The sequence below is a fragment of the Phalaenopsis equestris genome, unplaced genomic scaffold, assembly GCF_001263595.1.
Source record: "Phalaenopsis equestris unplaced genomic scaffold, ASM126359v1 Scaffold001153, whole genome shotgun sequence".
In the NCBI taxonomy this organism is placed as follows: Eukaryota; Viridiplantae; Streptophyta; class Magnoliopsida; order Asparagales; family Orchidaceae; genus Phalaenopsis; species Phalaenopsis equestris.
The window spans coordinates 28,354-48,855 of NW_018165592.1; the positions used below are offsets into that span (position 1 = coordinate 28,354).

Genomic DNA, 20,502 nt, shown 5'->3' on the forward strand with positions numbered 1-20,502 from the left:
AGCTTTTACATTTTAACCAATTTTTATAACATAACTTCTTATATTTTATCTTTTCTTGCACATTATTATTCCACCACCAACTATTTTTATTTGTAAATATTTTTCCCTTTGATTCTCCAAGAACATCTTTTGCTACATGTTTAATAGCGTTTGTTACTTTATCCCACATCACATTTGCTTCTTCATGAATATCCCAAATTTTGAAATCTTGAATTTTACTCATAAAATTAATTTTATTTGTATCTTTTAAGTTTCTCCATCTAATTCTGCAATGATGAGTCCTAGTATTTTTTATTTTACAACTCTTAATCTTAAAATCTAAAACTAATAAACGATGTTGGGTATTTAAATTTTCACTTGGAATGACTTTACAATCTTTACAATCATGACGATCTCTTCTTCTCATAAGAAAATAATCAATTTGTGTTTTATTAGATCCACTCTTATAAGTAATAAGATGTTCATCCCTTTTCTTGAATAAAGTATTAGTAATAACAAAATCAAACGCTAAAGCAAAATCTAAAATAACTTTACCTTCTTCATTAGTTACTCCAAAACCGTAGCCACCATGAATATTTCTGAAATCTTCTACCACTCTACCGACATGTCCATTTAAATCTCCTCCAATAAAAATTCTTTCTTCAAGAGGTATCATTTGTATTAAGTCTTCTAAGTCATTCCAAAATTTATCTTTAGACTCTGTATCTAAACCTACTTGAGGAGCATAAACACTTATAATATTAAAAATCTTAGTATCAATGATAATCTTAAGGGCTATAATTCTATCACCAACTCTATTAATTTTTACAACATTATCTTTCAAACTCTTATCTATAATTACACCTACACCATTTCTAGTGCGACTCTTACCAGAATACCAAAGTTTAAAACCTAAATTATCAATCTCCTTAGCCTTTTCTCCCACCCACTTAGTTTCTTGAATACATAAGATATTAATTTTCCTATGAATCATAATATCAACTAATTCCATTAATTTACCATTGAGAGTGCCTATATTCCAAGATCCTATCCTAATATTAGTTTCATTAGTTTCATGGACTAACTTCTTTACCCGCATTCGCCCGTAATGTGGGAACCCTTGCTTATTTAACACTACACCCGGGCGCCGGTGTAGCGGCCCTTGCACACTTTTCACTGTATTCAGGCTATACAGCGCGTCGCTTCCAGGGGACGCCCTAGCACTTACACAATGATCAAAAGGATTCATGTCATGATTTTTTCGACAAGTTTTACGCTGGCTGTCGACTACCTAACGCAACCCTCCACTTTTCTCATCCGGGCTTGGGACCGGCAACGGCAGTGTTAAGCTTTCTCTAAATAATAAAAAAAAAAATCATATGTAGATCCTCTTTACTCTCCGTATTTTTCCATCAAACCTATCAATAAATGTATAGCTTTCAGAGTAGACTTGCCCGACATTAATTCAAACTGATTATGGGAATCTTTGTATCATGCTTAACTTATGTTCAATTACTCTCCCGCATAATTTAAATGTTTGACACATTAACTTAATTCATCTATAATTTACACTCATGTGCATCCCTTTTATTCTTAACAATGATGATCAAAATACTATTCCACTACTCAGACATCTTTTTTAGTTTTTAAAATATTATTAAAAAGTTTAATAAGCCAAGAAACCCTCAAATCTACTAAATCTTTCTGAACTTCCATTGAGATACCGTCGGGTCCTACTAATTTTTCACCTTTGGTTTTCATCAAAGCGTTCTCACTTTCTTTTTTACTAATGTGATAGTAAAAAAAATTCTGTTATTATTAACGATATTAAGATTGAGTATCTTCATCTAAGAAAAGTTGTTTTTAATTTTCATCTTTAATAGATTTTATATCAGTTAAATTTTTTTTGTTTTATCTTTGTTTGGCTAATTTATACATTTATTTTTAACTTCTTTAGTATCTAATCTATTATAAAGTTCACTAAAAGTAGAATTCTTAACATTACAAATTGTTTTCTAAGACTCCCTATAAGTCACATTGTATTTATTCCAGTTCACTAAGCTTTTATATTTAAACTAATTTTTATAATAAAATTTCTCATATTTTTTTTTCTCGCCTATTATTATTTTTCAACCAACAGTTTAATTTAAATTTTTTTCTTTTGATTCTCCAAGTACATCTTTTACCACTTATTTAACGTTTTTTATTACTTTATCCCACATAAATTAGTTTCTTTATGAGCATCACAAATCTTTAAATCTTGAAGTTTACTTATAAATATAATTTTGTGTCTTTTATATGCTCCATGTAATTCTATGATAATATTTCATTGCATTTTTTTATCTTTCAACTCGTCACCTTAAAATCTAGAACTAATAATTAATGTTGAGTTCATGAATTTTTAGTTGGAATGACTTTACAATATCTACATTCTTGACATCTTTTTCTAATAAGAAAATAATCACTCTGTTTTATTAGTCCCATTTATATAAGTTATAATATATTCGTCTCTTTTCTTAAATAAAGTAATAGTCATAAAAAAAATCATAAATTATAGTAAAATCTAATATGGTTCTACCTTTTTCATTAATCACTTCAAAATCGTGGCTATCATAATTGTTTCTAAAATTTGTTGCTACTCTACCAATAAGTCCATTTACATTTTCTCCAATAAAAAATTTTTATTTAAAATGCATCATTTGTATTAATTCTACTTCATTCCAAAATTATTTTTTGAACCTATATCCGAACCTACTTGAGGAGCATAATTATTTATAGTATTAATAATCTTATTTCTAACAATAATTTTTAGGATTGTAATTTTATCTTTAATTTTGTTAATTTTCACAATATTATCATTCAAAACTTATTTATAATTATACCTACACCATTTCTAGTGCTATTTCTACCTAAATATCAAAATTTAAAAGCTAGCTATTAATCTTCCTATTTTTTTTTTAGTTTCTTGAATGCATAAAATATTTATCTTCCTATAAATCATAATATCTACTAACTCTATTAATTTATCTGTAAAAGTACCTAAATTCGAAGATTCTATCATAATATTTGTTTCATGGAATATCTTCTTTTCCAGTATCCATCTATAATGTGTGAACCATTGCTTGTTTAATATTACACCTGGGCATCGATGTAGTGTCCCTTGCACACTTTTCATTGTATTCAGTTCATACAACGTGTCACTTCTAGGGAATGCTTTAGCATTTACAAGTGATTTAAAGAATTCATGTTATAAATTTTTCGACAAAAAAATTATATTGTTTGTTGACTATCTACTGCAACCCTTCACTTTTTACATCTAGTGCTTGAGATACAAGATAATACTTGGAAAGTCTTTTGTTAACCATCATGATCACGTCCTTTGTTGAGATACATTTATTTATTTTTATTACTAACTCTTGATAAGCTATCTCATTATAGTCCAGGTCTTGCACATAGTCGATATTTGGATGTTTGCTTCATTGATCTGCTTATTATTTTATGAAATTTCATTTAAATGTTATGTAAGCCAATTGAAGGTCGAGTTCGCTCAACAACATAAATTCACTATAATCAAGTGATAAACTCACTACTCATGCCGTTATGGGTGATCAAAGCATTCACCTACAAATCAAGAAAATTTCCTTTTGTTTAGCGATGGTTATGAGTTATCACATCGAATAATTTTGTTAGTTAACTCATCTTGGTCATGAGCAATCTTAGATGGATGATAAATATATATAAAAAAAAACTCTTGGAATCAAATCAATATATGTCTTCATTCGATCCCCAAATATGCATTATCAATCCATTGATTTTTTTTGGTGGCCCGCTTATATCTGATTTCATTCCAAAAATTATATGTTTAACAGCTACTCATTTGTTATCAACCCTTTTTAAAACCCTTTTTAAAAAAAAAAAAAAAAACTTTTTGTAAATCCTTAGAAGCAGCATAACCTTTAAGGGCAGAGCATGTGATTTGCCTCCAATTTTTTGGTTGCCACCAATAGCCATTAAGAAAAACAAATGAAAACTACAAATAGGAGCATCTTATCTAATTATTAGGCGAGATGCTCTTAGTTATATTTTATTAGAATTATGATCTTATTGCTAATTTAATTCTTTCTTAAACTTCTTAAATTTTCATTTCTTTTTAGATGCTAATGACACTTTGTATGTTATTAGTTATTGGCATATCTTATATAGATTTTTATACTGATTTCTATTAATGTATGTAAAAGGAGGATTACTTTCTTATAAATGTCAAAACATTTTGTGATTTAATGTTTATTTCTATCATTTTTATTTTCGTAATGTAAGAACTATTATAATTGACTTGTGTTGACTTTTTATTTAACTTGCTTTTGATTAATTGGATTCAATGTCAATTAAGTCGACATTGATTTGGATCAGTTCTCATTTGATCAACTGAATGTTGATTTTGTCATGAGTAGGGGTGTAAATGAGCCGCGCTTGAGTGAGCCCAGGCTCAGCTTGTGTTTGATTCATTTAACAATATGTTTGTTCATGTTTAACTCGTTAATATATCGAGCCCAAACATTTGTTCATGTTAGGCTCTTTTGCTTAGCGAGCCGAACACAAGCTGTTCCTGGACGAGTCATTTTGACATCCCTAGTCACACAACCGTAGGATGTTAAGGGTAGGGACTAGATTTAAATCATACTATTTATATTAAAATATTTTTTTAAATAGAATTTAATATATTTTTATTATATTTTTTTAATTAATAATTTTGATTGATTATGAATCTTTGTAGACTTGTAGTCAATTAAATTATTTAAAAATAAGACTCATCAATTATATATATATCGAGTCAAAACGAGACGAGCATGAATGAATAAATCTTTGTTCATGTTTAGCTTTTTTAATATATTAAGTGCAAAAAAGGTTAATTTTTGGCTCGTCTGCCTACCGAGGGAATCAAACATGAGCTACTTAATGAGCTGAACACGAGCTGTTCACAACAACGCGCCTTTTTGACAAGCCTAGCCAAAATACCCAAAGCTCGCTTCAAGCAAATGCATATTATGTAGTAATTCGCTTGATTATTGTAATAAAATTCAAGAAGATAACAAAGTTATAATTATTTTCTTAACCAAATTTGATATGGTTAGTGCTCTTGACTCGCGGTAAAAAGTTAAAAAAAATAGTCTTTCGTTACTGCCTTAGTCAGATCCTAATAATTGGGTAGAAGGAAATTAATATATGGCGCAACTATATAGGCTTGCAATAAAGTAAATTAAAGCTTTAAGAGAATATTTGAGCTTGTATGATAAATGATCATTGCAACAAGGGCGATTTTTGAGCAAAATGTTTAGTCGGGTTTTCTCTCATGACTTTGATCACAAACTACAAATAATGAGTTTTGGGGCTCGTGTGATCTATAGCTTTGGGGCCATGCCTCACACATGCATTATAAGATGACAATTTATAATCATTAGTGTTTGATTTATTGTGAAAAATTCTATAGGAATAATTGATGTTGTCAGGATAGCTTTGTTAGGATTAATGCCCTTGTTACAATTGGTTAATGATATTTTTACAATTAATGGACGAGAGAAGGCTCCTTCAGGAGGCTATGGAATCTCATCAACATATGGCTTGAAGTGAAGGAGTAACTACTTGGCCACATGAGAGTAGTTGCACATCTACTATAAAATGGCAAGTGATTCACTAGGCATATGTCGGAATCATCTTAACTTGGGAGGAGGTATCAACTCACTACGGATGCATTGATGTTGATATAGTCCAACCGGGAAAACAAAGAGCTCTTAGGAGCAGCACTTTTGTGACAAATGTGGAGATTCCTACTTGACTTTAATGAAAGTGAGGCCTTAAAAAGAAAAAGGCAACTGCTAGGTTACATAGGATTGATTGCATGTTCTACAAAAATAAAAAATAAAAAATAAAAAAAATAAAAAGGCCATCAATCCACCAAGACAAGTAGTAATATCACTTAAAACTAGTGGAAGCATTGACCTGCCAGTTATGCGCTAACCGTGCTACAATCATGCAAAAACATGATACCTCCAAGTAATGATATAATAATGTTACGACATTTGCCATAGGCTACCGTGATTTGGTTAAGCATGATCATTAACTTCTCTACTCTATTTATGATATGATTAGATTGGCCTTGGAACATTGGGTAATGCTAGCTCGCCTCTTACATTCAAGCCCACGTGACTTACATAGCCTCTTTCTATTTCGTGTTTTTCATTTTGATATGGGCAAACCAAAATCAAATCTCTTTCATTCGCTTCACCATTGCAATCAAGTAAGTGAGAGCTTTGTTATTTTGATATATTTAGGCTGACAATGGAGTTGTGCTCCATCATATATGCATAAGCCAATTTAGTTATCACAACCTCCTCGTGTCATATCCTTGCTGTCTCAATATAGTTAAGCAAATATCAAATATTTCTTTCTTCTACTTTGATGCCATGATAGTTAGGTCAAGTGTTCATTCTCAGTTGATCGTATTCTTAATGTCTTAGAGGGAAATGAATATATTATGCATTTCAATTGCTTGAAATGAAATTAGCTAATGTTTGTAGGGAGAAAAGAAACATACGGGCTTGCAAGACTATGGTCATAATCACAAGTTGCAAGCTTTGGGCTCAATTTAAATAACTTTTAGGGCCAAGCCCCGCAAGACTACAATCCCAAATAACAAAAATTGAGCTTTGGGACTACAGGTGATGAGGTGAGTTGACCTTTTGAGATCAGTCATTACACATTGTGTGAGGTAAATCCTAACCGTGTTAGGAATGAGCAAGTTAGGGTGAAAAAGGTTTGTTTGGGTAAATGATAGATGATTCCATACAACCATAGATGGGAGAATGCTTTTCTAGGAGGCAACATGACTTCATCAAAGTGATGCACACTAAGTTAAATAACAACTTGATCATGCGTGATGGACAGGCATGTTGTGATGAAATGACTATTGATCCCCTGAAGGTAGTGACGAATCATGTTGACCTATGAGCATGTATCAACTAACTAGGGATGCTTTGACATAGATGCAATCAAAACTAAGGGAAAATGGATACCTTTAAGAAAAAAGAGCTATTCTTGCAATAAAGAAGAAAAGCCTCCTCTGGGGGCTATGTGACTTCATCAAAGATAAGGCCATAAAGTCAAGGAATAACTAATTAGTCTTTTGGCACTATGTTTACTTTGACAAAGCGGCCACCAACTTACTATGGTCGATAGCAACAACATTGCGACTTGGGAGAATGCATCAACTCATTGGAGTTGCATTGAATCTATTGCAATTAATTCTTAAAAAAATAGAGAGCTCATAATAGGGCTTTCCTGAGAATGGTTGAGAGAAGGATCCTCTAGGAGGTTATATGATTTTATCAAAGTGAGGCCAAGAATCAAAGATAACTAGTTGTGTAGGTTTGACTGTGCGTGCTATGATACAATGTCCAATGCTCCACTTAGATTATAACATCTCAACCCTAAGTATTGACTCACTGGGGATGCATTAACACTGCTACGATTGTGCCAAAGAATGATGGAGATCCCTTTGGCTCTTTTAAGAATGGTAAGACATGCACCTAAAAGCTAATAATCTTCCCTGGGTTGAGATGTTGTTTCCCCAGGTCTAAATGGATCATTGGCCTTTTTGTTGCAACACACTCGATCAGACCTGTGTGACCTGTTAGTTACTTCACTTCTTATCCTCACTTTGATTAAATTATATAACCTCCTGGAGAACGCATCACTCCTCCATTGAGGCGAAAGCCCTATTTCTTGATGCTGTTTGTTTATGGCTTGATCGTAGTAATTTTAGAGCACTACTTATTAAGTGATGCTTCCTTCTGAGTTGTGATGCTATAATAGCCTTAATAGAGCATTAGATCTCACGCTAAACAACATTTTCTGTCTTTTACACTTCATCAGACTTAAACTTTGACTTAAACTCTGATAATATCTCACATTTAATCTTAAGTACTCAATCCAATGCCATGAGCGTTGGTGGTGCACTATTACTAACAACTCTCACCCAACCGCCACTTTCTGTTTAAGCTTCAATTGCTTGTTGGATTGGTTGTCACTGATAATTGGCCCATAGCTTATGGGAAAGGGCAAGAAAAGATGGTTGTGTACTTGGAGAAAATAGTAAAATTTTGTTATCATTCTTAATTAAGATCTTCCTGTTTGATTCTCTAGTTGATGCTTCTTGTTCAAGTGGAATATATTTTGATTTAAGTTCATAAAATAATCTTGAACCCCACCATTACCATTTAAGGGAAGGCACACTGTTGAGAACAACCAATTTGGAGGAGCATAGATCCTGAAGCCTTTCCATCACGCAGAAAGTTAGGCTTTGGTTGCACTGCATGTAGCCTCTTTGTTCACCTTTGACTGTATTGAGATTTTCTAGCTGTACAAGCCACTTAAGTTTACGGAGTATCTATTGCCTGCAACATTAAATGAGGAGTGAACAGCAATGTGGATGCTATTGATCTTAGTCATTGTGGAGGCCCTCTCAAGCGGTTGACAATTCTGTGGGAGAACCACCGCCACCCTCCGAGCATAAGGCAAGTAGGAACGCCTTCTAATCTTGCTATGATTACCTATAGGTAAGTAGCCAATGAGCAGTTCTAGTCAGATAATGGAAGACATTAAAGAAGAAATGCTTATGGGACGAGGAGCAGAGATGTAGTTTGGTTGAGTAAAATAGAATATATGTGAGATTGATAATGCTGTAGTTGGTTGGGGAAGAAGAGATGGGAAAACCAGCCTTGGAGGAAGATGGCATACGTTTGGGCTGCTAGCTAACCAAAGGGAAGTTGGAGGGATAAAAGATGGGGAAGAAAGGGATGCCTGCTATGAGAATGAGAGAAGTGGAAACAGTCTAGAATTTCTCTCATTATATTCTTTAGAGAGAAAGAGTATCCACTGACTTGCCTGGACATGAAGGTTTGTTTGGAGTTGAATTATCAATGATAATTATTTTATCATCTTTCTTACTTATAATCTTCTTTTATCTGTATTTTTTCCTTTTTTCTTCGCATCTTTTGTCACATTATCTTACTTCTCTTGTTGCCTTTATTCTTCTGCCGAACATTTTTATTGTTGTTTCACAGAGATTTCACAAATCCATCACTACCTACTGAACAACATGGTCGATCATCACAAGTAAGTCATTAAGTCATTTCTATTCTCATCCTTTGTAGTTTAATTTATTCTTAAAGTTTGACCAGTTCTGTTGCTGATGGGTCAGCATGGCTTTGATTTTGCAGTTATTTTATTTACTTATTGAATAACAGTGGGGTGCTGGAGAACTTATTTGTTTATACTAATGACAGCTTGGCTATGGTGATGCTGGAGGCCTTTATGCACTTCATCCATCTGGAGGCAGGGCGGGTAACCATGTATTCTGGTTGTTTTTGCTGTTTCCAACATGTTTGTTTAACTTCTAATTGTATTTGTTTCTCCTTTGTTCCAGTTACGATGGCTCAGGTGGCTTTCGCAAACTGAAGTTCCTTTTTGCAAATTTGGTCTTTTATTTTATTGTAATAAATTAGCTCCATGGCCATTTCTGAGTCTCCTCCCTCGTCAGTTTACTTGAGATATTTCATCATTCCTATTAAGAGCTCCTTGTGGTTTAATGTTCTGACCTGCTTGCTTGTTACTTGTATTTTCTTTTATTTGTTTTCAAAGGCATCGTTTTGATTTTCTTGAAATGGTTATTTTTATGTTTAATAGATGAACAATGCTGCGGCAGTTGCAGCTGCATTTGGTGGTGGTCTGCCTCCCGGTATAAGTGGTAGTAATGACAGGTGTACCATACTTGTCTCTAACCTCAATCCAGATGTAAGTTCTATCCTCTTTATTAGGATTTCAATTTTCTGGGTTTGCCACTTAAGATCGTAACATTTAATCAATTTTTACTGTCCTTGACTATAGAAAGTTGACGAGGACAAACTTTTCAACTTGTTTTCCATGTATGGTAACATTGTAAGAATCAAATTACTTCACAACAAGCCAGATCATGCTCTTGTTGAGATGGGGGATGGTTTTCAAGCTGAATTGGCTGTGCACTTTCTGAAGGTTAGTTTAACATCCTCAACCGCAGCTTCTGCACTCATAGAGTTGGTCAGCTGCAAACATTTATTTATTTATTCATTTTTTATATATTTTGGGCTTTCTTCTGATTACTGTTTCCTTTTATGCTTTTAAGTAGGACTTAGTGTGAAGAAAAATTCTGTAAAGATTAGAATGAAACAAAACTTATACATGCATGACTTCTTATTTGTTATTGTTCGATAGTATAACACCATGTATTTATTTTGTTCGGATCTTATGACCAATGTTTTTATAGCTTTAGTGCAGTTCTTGTGTCCCTTTTCCTGCATGGTTGTTTATTTGGCACGAGTAATGCAAGCCACGTTGCCCATTCTTTTTTTTTTTAATTTGGGTGCAGGCTAATTTTTTCTGCCCTATGCAGGGACGGTTATTTGACATTTATTGTAAATCATTTCAATATGTTAGTGCTTTTTGGCTCGAATTGAGCTGAGCTAAGATTGAAGTCATAGATTTAACTGTAAGCCAGGCTTAGCTTGAATGATTATGTATCGAGTTTAGTTTGATCAAATTCATATTTAATATAGATGTATGCATCCATCTATGCGCATCTCTGTGTTGTAGGTCTGCATGCCAATACGCTGGGCAAGCATGTCTTAGATGATCAAAGTTAAAATTGGTTTTAGGTTAGTGATCGAGCTTCGTTCGAAATTAAAAAATCAAACTAATTTTACTAAAAATTAGATTGATTGAACTGATGTGCTCTTTCCCAATTTTAACCTAATGTTACATTCGGCTTTTTCTGCTGTAGTAATTGAACCATATACATTTCCTTGGTGCTTAAAAATTATTTGTCTGAAATGTAATCAAAGTTCTCATCCAACAGGCTTACTGCTTGAAAGATACATATGCCATTTGCTTTTCACCTGGGATTAACTTTCATGAAATTTAATTTTCAGCGGTTTCTTTTGTCTAAATTGTGAGAACCGTGGGTGCTTATGCTTTTTTTTTTTTCAATTCTATCTACTTTGTAGGGCGCAGTGTTATTTGGTAAAAGGCTTGAGGTGAACTACTCCAAGTACTCAAACATTACCCCAGCCCAGGATGCACATGATTATGTTGGATCAAACCTTAACCGCTTCAACCGCAATGCAGTGAAGAACTACCGTCACTGCTGTGCTCCAACTAAAATGATTCATATATCCACTCTTCCACAAGATATCAATGAGGATGAGCTCATCTCTCATGTGGAGGACCATGGCACCATTGTTGGCACAAAACTATTTGAGGTGAATGGAAAGAAGCAAGCGTTAGTCCTGTTTGAGGATGAAGAGCAAGCTACCGAGGCCCTCGTTTGCAAGCATGCAAGCAATATTGATGGCAACACCATCCGAATTTCTTTCTCCCAGTTGCATAGCATTTAGGAGATCCCCATTATGCTATCACTCTTGGAGGATATGTTGTATTTCTTCCAGTTGCATATGTTGTATTTTCACTGTTAACTCTTAAATATTGTAGGCATTATTTGCCTTTGCAATTGTTTCGGATTCGAGATTCTGTTGCAACTATGTAAGATTTGTTTGTATGAAGTTGTCCAGTTAGAATTGGTAGTTTAATGCTGACTATTTCTGTTTGTATTATAATCAGGTAAATTTGTCGTCTTAGGGTCTGGTTGGGCAGCTTTTGATTATTTATAATCTGATGATAAACATATTATTCTGATAATCTGTAGATTATTAGAATAAGCTTATTTGCTGTTTGGGGCAGCTTATTCAAAATAATTTATTGATAGTTGTTGATGTATAAATGACCTTTATGCCCTTGTTTGATAAAACTGTTTGCAACATAATTGAAATGAGAACAAAAACATATAATACAAAAGCTTGCAATCATCACAGATTAGTTCCAAAAGATGACATATAGTTCTCACACTTGTGAGTATCGAAAGAAATAAAAAAAAAAAGAAAAATATAATTATAGCTACAACGAGAAATATTAAAATATTCAATTTCAAATTATGACTGCCTGTCCTCAGCTGCACGGTCAACCTGGGAAATCATTGTATATCGATCACTGCTGTCAGTGTAACATGTTGGACATGGGCCCATCGAAATAAACCATAATGAGTTGAGACACCCTTGCGACAACCGTAGAACTCTCCCATTGTTGTGAGACTGACGTGACATGAGTAACGAAACAGATAGTCCGCAGTAAAACAAAACAACACACACACACACAAAAAAAAAAAAAGAAAGAACGACAACAATTGTTAGATCCTTTAAAAAAAATGCAGATGAAATAAACATATAGTGTACAAATAAATAAGACTTGGTAGATCAGCTGCCAAAGATAGCATCTGCGATGGACTTCCTCGAAGCAGTCATCTCAGCCACACCCTCAGCGTTATGAACCCCAAAATCATTAGAGTCAATCTCATCCTCATGTTCTAAAGACCCAACCACAAATTCTGATGGTTTTTCAAAGACATTCAGTTCATCATTATCAGTCATACTAAAGTCCGTATTTGTATGTAAAGGATGTCGTCGGATGAAGTTATGAAGTGTCATTGTTGCCACTACAATATGCATCTGCTTTTAAAATGGATACGACGACATATCACGTAAGATGACCCATTTCTTCTTTCAAATCCCAAACGTTCTTTCAATTACCATGCGTAAAGAGGAGTGACGTTTGTTAAATATTTTTTTCCAATCACGGATGGTGTCACTAGCTCGCTCAAAATCAAGAATATGGTATCTAGTATCTAGATATGGCTTGAGGTAGCCCATCTGCAAAGGATATCCAGTATCAACCAAATAGTATTTCCCTGTTATGGAAGACGCTGTTAATGACAAATAAAAAGATATAATTACTACGTTTACCAATCAAATCCTACTTGAAGGCGGGTGAGGAAAACACTGTGATCTATTCCTAGTTGCATAAGAGAAAATCCGACTGTCATGTGCACTCTTTTCCCAGCCTGCCATCACAAAAGTGAAACACATATTGAAGTCACATACTACCATGATATTTTGCGTTGTTGAGCCACTACGACCAATGTACCCCACCTTATCCTGACTGGGTAGTCGGACATCAACGTGAGTGCCATCAATTGCACCTATGTAGTTCTATTTCACGTGCCTTAGAAAATATTTATATTTTGGTGGTAACGTAAAGAAACTAATATTTACCTTGAAAAAAGGCATGTAACGGTGATCATTGGCAATTTGTGCTGGAGTACTAGCAAATGTTGGATCCTCTGGCTTAATGATTTGAACTGCCAAGTTAACAAGTGCCTGCATATCTTTGGAGAAGAACGACTTACTGTTTCTGATCAATGTTGAAATCTCTGATAGCACCTCTTATTGATTAGTTCTATGACAGAATGTATAATGTTATAGCAAACACCTCTTTTCTCGTCATTCAGGAAGAACCTTGAAGGCCTTGATTCAAAGATAACTCGTGCAGGAAATCCATAAAAATAGGTACGGTCATTCGAACTATGTTGTTGAACCTTATTGGATGTCCAGAAAACATCTCACATACCCATTTATCTATAACAAAGCTAAACGTCACATGGGGTATATGAAGACTGCAGGATCGGTAATACTCCAGATGAATGGTGGGCCCATACCATTCATCTGGACGTCACATGGGGTATACAAAGTCTTCGTATACTGCAGAAGGGAGTTAAGTGGGTTTATTAGAAAAAAAAATTATAAATCAAAATTAGAGTATAAATATTACCTCCAATTTCTTAGCCCACCATTTATCTGAGGCATCAATTGTCCGCTTAATGAGATTTCAACCCAAACTGGTAGATCCATGTTTGAGCTCTTTCCAAATTTTCCACTCATTTAATTAATCCCATTTATTTTTGTATTTGAGCCTGTCGTAATCCCTTCCTGTCAATTCCTTAAAACCTTTTGGCAATATTTTGCCAACCTTCCTTATTGAAATACATGGTTGACCTATTATCCATTTCAATTTATGTAATACAGAGATTTCAAAAAAATTGTCGTAACCTCCTTATCCCATATAACTGACGGACCACCTTCATTTGTCTTAGTCATGTTGGAACTATATGAAGAATTGCAGAAGCATAAAGAAGATCATATTCGAAGCTAACATGCATAAGAAAATGATTGAACAAGTAATTGCAGAAGCATAAAGATAATTATTTATCATGTCCAACTGAAGTACAAAAAGAGACATGCCACAGTTCCAAACCTATGAATACATGCCAAGAAATCTCTCCATTTACATGCTTAGAGAATGTCAATGGGAAAAGGAAGAGCATATGCAAATTTGAATGCAAGATCATATGCATAAAGCTAACAATTCACCATTTACAGGTCAACCAATACATATGAAAAGCAATATCATATGCAACAACTACAGCTCAATTCCAATCGAAGTACAGGTAAGTAAAAAACTGAAATATTAAGGAAACCAAACTTCTGCCATGTCTGCCAAGATGATAAGGTATACATTTTTTATCCATAAGAGAACAAATAGAAATTGTGATAAAAAGAAGATTAAAAATATAATAACAATTCACCATTTATGGGTTAACCAGTGTTGACCTCACTTTTGGTTGATGTTTAGTTTTCCTCTTTAGTAGTCGAGGGTCTAGCCATAGGACTTTCCTGTTGAATATTCCTAGAAAATAGAAAAGGAACCCTCACCATTAGAGATTCTACACTCCTCTTTGCTCAACTTGAAGTTTCACATATTGGTCACAAGCTCTAGCACTTAGTAGGTGGAGTCAATATAAGGAAGCTCAAGATGAGCCCCCATAAGACTGATGGACCTTAAGTTTGACTTTGGTTGTTAGTCTGGAGCTTGTTCACTCACTTACACTCACTCTCACCCATAATCACTCACAACCCTAAACCCAAAAATTCTTTACTTTGATCCCTTGATCTTTTGGGAGACTCATGTAGATGGTCCCCAAAACCCACTGACCCTAGGGTGGGGTTTAGCTAAGACCAGTACATAGAGGACCCAAATGAGGATTCCATTAGTCCATATTTCATGTATGGTGGTTGGTACCCCAATTCTACTAAAATAATCAACTTGGTCTTTTGCCCTAAATCCTCCCAAATTATCTGGATGCCCTTGGAGCCTCAAATTTGGTCAAAATCCTCAAATTCACCCAAAATATCCAAATTTGTTCAAAAATCATTTCAAACCATTTAAAGATACCCAAATTAGCCAAAACCACCCAAAAATGCCAAATTTACCAAAATACCCCCAAAACTGCCAAATTTACAAAAATACCCTTGGCACCCCAAACTTTCCCAAAGCCTCTAAAATCACTCCAAAGCTCTCCAAAACCAACAAAACCACTCAAAGGCTCCCCAAAACCAACTTGGACCCTTCAATTTAACCCAATTTAGCCAATTTGACCATTTTGACCAAAATCCCCAAATTGTCTTTAAAGACCCAATTTTCCTAAATTCACCTCAAATGTCCATCAACTTGAGCCCAATTTTCTTCAATTTTAATTCTAAAATTTAATAAACCTTTCATATGACCAATATAAACCAAATCCAAGCCTAATTTGCCTATGTTTTAAGCTCAATTTTGATCTAAGTCAAACCCCTAATTTTGGCCCTTTGACTTAATCCCACCAAATTGAATCTTATAGCCTACTCAATTTGCCCCATATTGAATCCTAAAATCTTCACAACATTCATGAACATCAAATTTGACCTCAATTGGCATTGTTAAAGCCTCAATTGCACTCAATTTTGACCCAAATCCAAAAATCCCCAAATTCCCCCCAAATTGGCCATGCCTCCAAATTCCAGCAAATTGATTGCCCTAACCCCAAAATTGACACCCAATTTATATTGAAAACTCTTCATGATGTTCCCATAGACCATTTTCAACAATAAATTTGGACTTAGCCCAAGCCTAGCCCAACCTAGACCCAAGTCTAGCCCAACATGCCCAAATTGACCAAAACCCCAAAATCCTTCAAATTGAACCCCCCAATTGAACTCAAAATCATTTCAAACATTCACAAGAAATCTTCATTACAATCATATACACAATGTTGATCAATCAGTTGGGAACAAAGTCATGGCTAGCCTAACCCAAACCCAACCTTTGTTCATTTGGACCCAAATTGAAACACCCATGCACCAAAATCGACCTAGCCATCTGAAAGCCACCAAATTGATGACTCCACAGCCACTAAGCACACTCCATGGACTAGGTTAAACCCCCTTGGACCAGCCATGGTGAGCTATGGACCATTGGATCCCTAAATTAAGGGATTCATGCCCATTTATGGGCCTTAACCAAAAATTTCCCCCATCATCACTTGCCATTGAGGGTTAAACATAATTAACCGTCCCACTGGCTTACCTAACCTCCTAGCCACCTCCCCTGGCCCTGTCGGCTGAGATAGTCGTCACAGCACCTCATAACCGAGGGCCACCATCCCTAAATCAAACCCAATCTCAACCCTAGGGGACAGCTTACCATAATTAAATTTAGAGCTTCTTAGCCCACCACCTCAGTACACTTTTGCACCCAAGGCCAGGCCCTGAGCTCCCCTCTCCGGCCATGGCTATAAAACCTCACCTCTACGGCCAACATAAGGGTGTTGAAATTTTCTTAAGGAAACATTGTAAGATTTCTCCCACAGCCTCTCTAGGACCTCCTCAGTGCAAACCAAAGACCCCCTGCCCTAATTCTCATCGTCGGAGCTGAATTTTTTAGTTCAAATCCTTGCCCAAGAAAGGAAATTCTCCACCACACCTCCATAGTGCACCAAATCTCAATTAAATTGGCTCGCATCTTCACACAGTGAAAAAAGATAAAGCCTCATTAGAGCCCCCTCACAGAGAGCCTTTACCCTAGACTTTGATCAACACCGAAATTTGGCCTTGATCAAATTTGGGTCTAGACATTACACCACAACAAGAGGCTCAGTCCCTAGCCTCCTTGGACCTCCACGAACGTGCCGAGCACCTCTGATTGAAGCTTCCCTTCTCGGAGCAAAGGTATAAACCTCCTCACTGTCCCGAGCTTGTTTTGATTCTACACTTGCATAAATCCAATTTAATGGCATGTTTACCGTATGAATATGTTCGTCTCACTTAGACGAGTCTATAAGATCAAACCAGAGGTCATTTGGTTAAGAAATGAGTGAGATCTTAAGTTTTTAAAGTTAACGGTAACCAAATTTGATTTTCTAAGTTGAATGACATTTGTGACACTTAAAATAATCATAATAATTAAAATACAACTAAAAAATTTATGAAATTAGTTTTGGGAGCTCTCTTTGATTTGAGGAATTTTATAAAAAAAATTAATTAAAATAAAATTCTTCATTTTTTAAGCATATTTTGAATATTTAAATAATGAAAAATTAATCACAAAATTAATAAAATTCATGAAAATGTTCTAATTTGTTTCATAAGCACTTAGAAGCAACTAGAATATTTTTTTCTAATTTTCTAAGTGAAAATATTGAATTTTAAAACATAAAACATTTTTTTAAAGGCTAAAAAAAGATTTTCCTTAATTTCTCACTAAAATAATTCTAATAATTCAAAGAAAAACTATAAAAATATGAAATTTGTTTCTTTGGATTCTTTGACATCAGAAAGATTTAATAAAAATGTAAAACTTAATTTTCCACATTTAAAATATTTTATAATTAATTAATACTCCAGAGCTTAAATTAATTCTAATAATTCAAATAAAACTCCAAAAAATCATAGAATTTTATCAAAGTGGTTCTCTGGTCTAAGTGTACCTCCAATAAAAATTTCAAGTGATTAGGCTTTACCTTGGTCAATTTATTGAATTTTCTTTGAGAAATCCTATTTTTGCATGTAAATGATTATATAAATTAAATTAAATTTTGAAAAATCACATTTTCTCCTCTGATGTCTTAATTGACTTATGAGTGAGTGACTTATGAGTGAGGTAGAATAAAAATTCCAAAGCCATTTTAATTAAATTTGATGAATTATGAAGTGATAGAGCCTTAGGGGCAAAGATATAATTTTAGAAATTTGGTCTTAGTTAACATTTAGGCTTAATTCAAGAAAGGAAAAAGGTGAATTTTTTATCTTAATTAACATGTTCAGATGATTGAAACATATGTTCAGATGATTGAACATGTTCAGATGATTGAAACATATGGAATTAATTGGTAGAAACCATTTTCACTTTTCTTAATCAAAGGATAAATTTTTAATTTCTTAAATCATTAAAATTTGGGAGATCGATTAAATAAAATGATCCTAGACTTGGGGGTATAATTTTGGATGTTAATAAATAACTAATTTAATACCCCTATTTGGTGTTCAAATGACATTCAAACGTTTTGATGTAGAATTATTATCACTTAAAATTCAATTTCCTACTAATGTATCCACTGGGGTCTTAAGGGCTTAGTAGTGACCTAGACTAAATTAAATTTGGTTAAATGAGGATTAGAGAAGTGAATGTAACTAGAAATTGAAAACCTTTAAAACACTACAAGACCATGTTAAAGCTAAAATTGGCTAAGCGTCATAATAACATTAAGTTGCCCCTTTTAAGGGTCTTCGCCAACATAATTCTCAAATTAAATGACAAATGATAATTACCCTGCACTTAGGGATAATTAAAACATTGATATTCACTGAACACTAGAGGTATTTACAGGATGAATTATTAAGGAACATAATAAGTTTAAATGAGCTCGAGACTTTTCACAAGGCAGTGAGAGGGAAGCATGAACCTGCTTCTTCCTCCCAACATTTTGTATATCTCGGAGATCTACTAAACTTAGTATGTTTTGCTTAATGAAACCATCCTCAAATAAATTAATAGGAGCTCACCAAGATATGATTTAGGATTGGTAGAACACCGAAACTTTATTTCCCTGCTTTACATAAAATGCTCTCACATCGTTTTGAGTTTCAGTTGAAGATGACATTTCAGTTGAAGATGACATCAGTTGAAGATGACAGGAAGACCATCCAGGTAAGCTTTTATTGTAATTTATTTTACCCGCATTTCTAGTCTCCTGTACTTTACTTTTTAGTACTTTACTGTACTTACTCACTTGCATGTGTGAATAAAAATAAAAACTTGCATGCTTCCCAACAATGTTCCCTGCATGCTAAACAACGATGTTTACCTGCATTTGACTATCACAATACCAGTTTAATGCAAGTGTGATAAACCGTGATGCTTGTGATAGTCGAAAACTAAAAACTGAAATCAACCAAGATAAAATTCACCACCACAACATTCTAAATATAAGACAACTCAAAAGTTAATCACAAACATCACAAATAAATAATTGCAACTAAATTGCAACTAAATTAAGCTAAATTAAGAGTCTCTATCGGATGATCGGGAATCCCTCGGAGGAGGTAACCTACGGTTGCTAACGAGGCTGCACACGGTTTAAATGAAAGTATGGAACTTTAAGTATGAAACTTATTAAGTTAAGTTTAGTAAATTCAGTTGGACTAAGTAAATCTGATAGAAAATAGTGGTACCGGAATGAGGGAACTATAGGATCCTAACCGGTGTTGCTCTAATCAACTTTAACATTCAACTTTAATATTTTAATATTCCCCATAACATTTAAAGAACTTTAACCATAGGGCCATCTGATTTGACATCATGACCTGACACATTAGAAAACTTAAACAAGTCATGGCGAGGAGCTTGGAGCTAGCACGGTGGGCAGCACAACCATCTTCAACAGCAAAACATGTTTTCCCCATCTAAACCAATTTCTTTCCTTAGAATTAAACAACAAATCCATAGGACTTCGAGGTAGTTTGCTTATGTAACGTAAATTCTCACCTTATCATTAGGCCTTTGTATAGCTCTACTGTACAATATAAGCCCTAACTCGTCTTAAGATTCCAAGGTTGTCGTTCACCACGACCTAAATACACACATCTTCCAGGCTATTTTTGTGATCATTTCACACAAATATAATCCCTAAATAAATAAAATTTGCAAGATGAAACATATAAATATTTCTCCGCAAAACTGAAGCAAAACAATAGGATATATTGGGAAGTCACTTATTTCTCCTCAAAACTGAAGCAAAACAATAGGATATACTGGGAAGTCACCTAAGATAGACTGGGAAGTCATCGAAGTTTTCCTCTGAATCTATGATATCCCCTAGATTTTCCTTCTATGGATATTCTATAATAAATGTTCCAAATTTGAGCCAATTCCTTAACATTTCCTAATTTTTATCGAGAGTTTTCTTAGGTGGCTTCGGTTATCTATGGTGTAATTAACTATAGGGGCTTGCCCTTATAGAAAGCTTATCCGAACCCAGCTTAATATAAACCCTATTTAATTCTTTGAATTAAATAGGGAAACTTGTAAACAAATAAATGGTTTCGCAGACCAAACAGATGTCATATATTTCTTAGTTTATTTGATTGAGCCTCATCCTCAAGTCTTGTGTTTATC

At 34.2% G+C, this 20,502-nt stretch overlaps 1 protein-coding gene across 2 annotated transcripts in view; it reads left to right on the forward strand.

The window, feature by feature from the left end:
• LOC110033371 (polypyrimidine tract-binding protein homolog 3) overlaps nt 1–11,658 on the forward strand; it is a 39,986-nt gene extending 28,328 nt beyond the window's left edge. For both annotated transcript variants that reach the window (XM_020737326.1, XM_020737327.1), the window contains exons 10-15: nt 9,099–9,150; nt 9,321–9,378; nt 9,461–9,474; nt 9,721–9,828; nt 9,922–10,065; nt 11,073–11,658. In XM_020737326.1, coding sequence (XP_020592985.1) covers nt 9,099–9,150; nt 9,321–9,378; nt 9,461–9,474; nt 9,721–9,828; nt 9,922–10,065; nt 11,073–11,462 — 766 coding nt within the window. In that variant the 3' untranslated portion in view covers nt 11,463–11,658. The remainder of the gene's footprint in view (nt 1–9,098; nt 9,151–9,320; nt 9,379–9,460; nt 9,475–9,720; nt 9,829–9,921; nt 10,066–11,072) is intronic.
• Nucleotides 11,659–20,502: the final 8,844 nt, after the last annotated feature.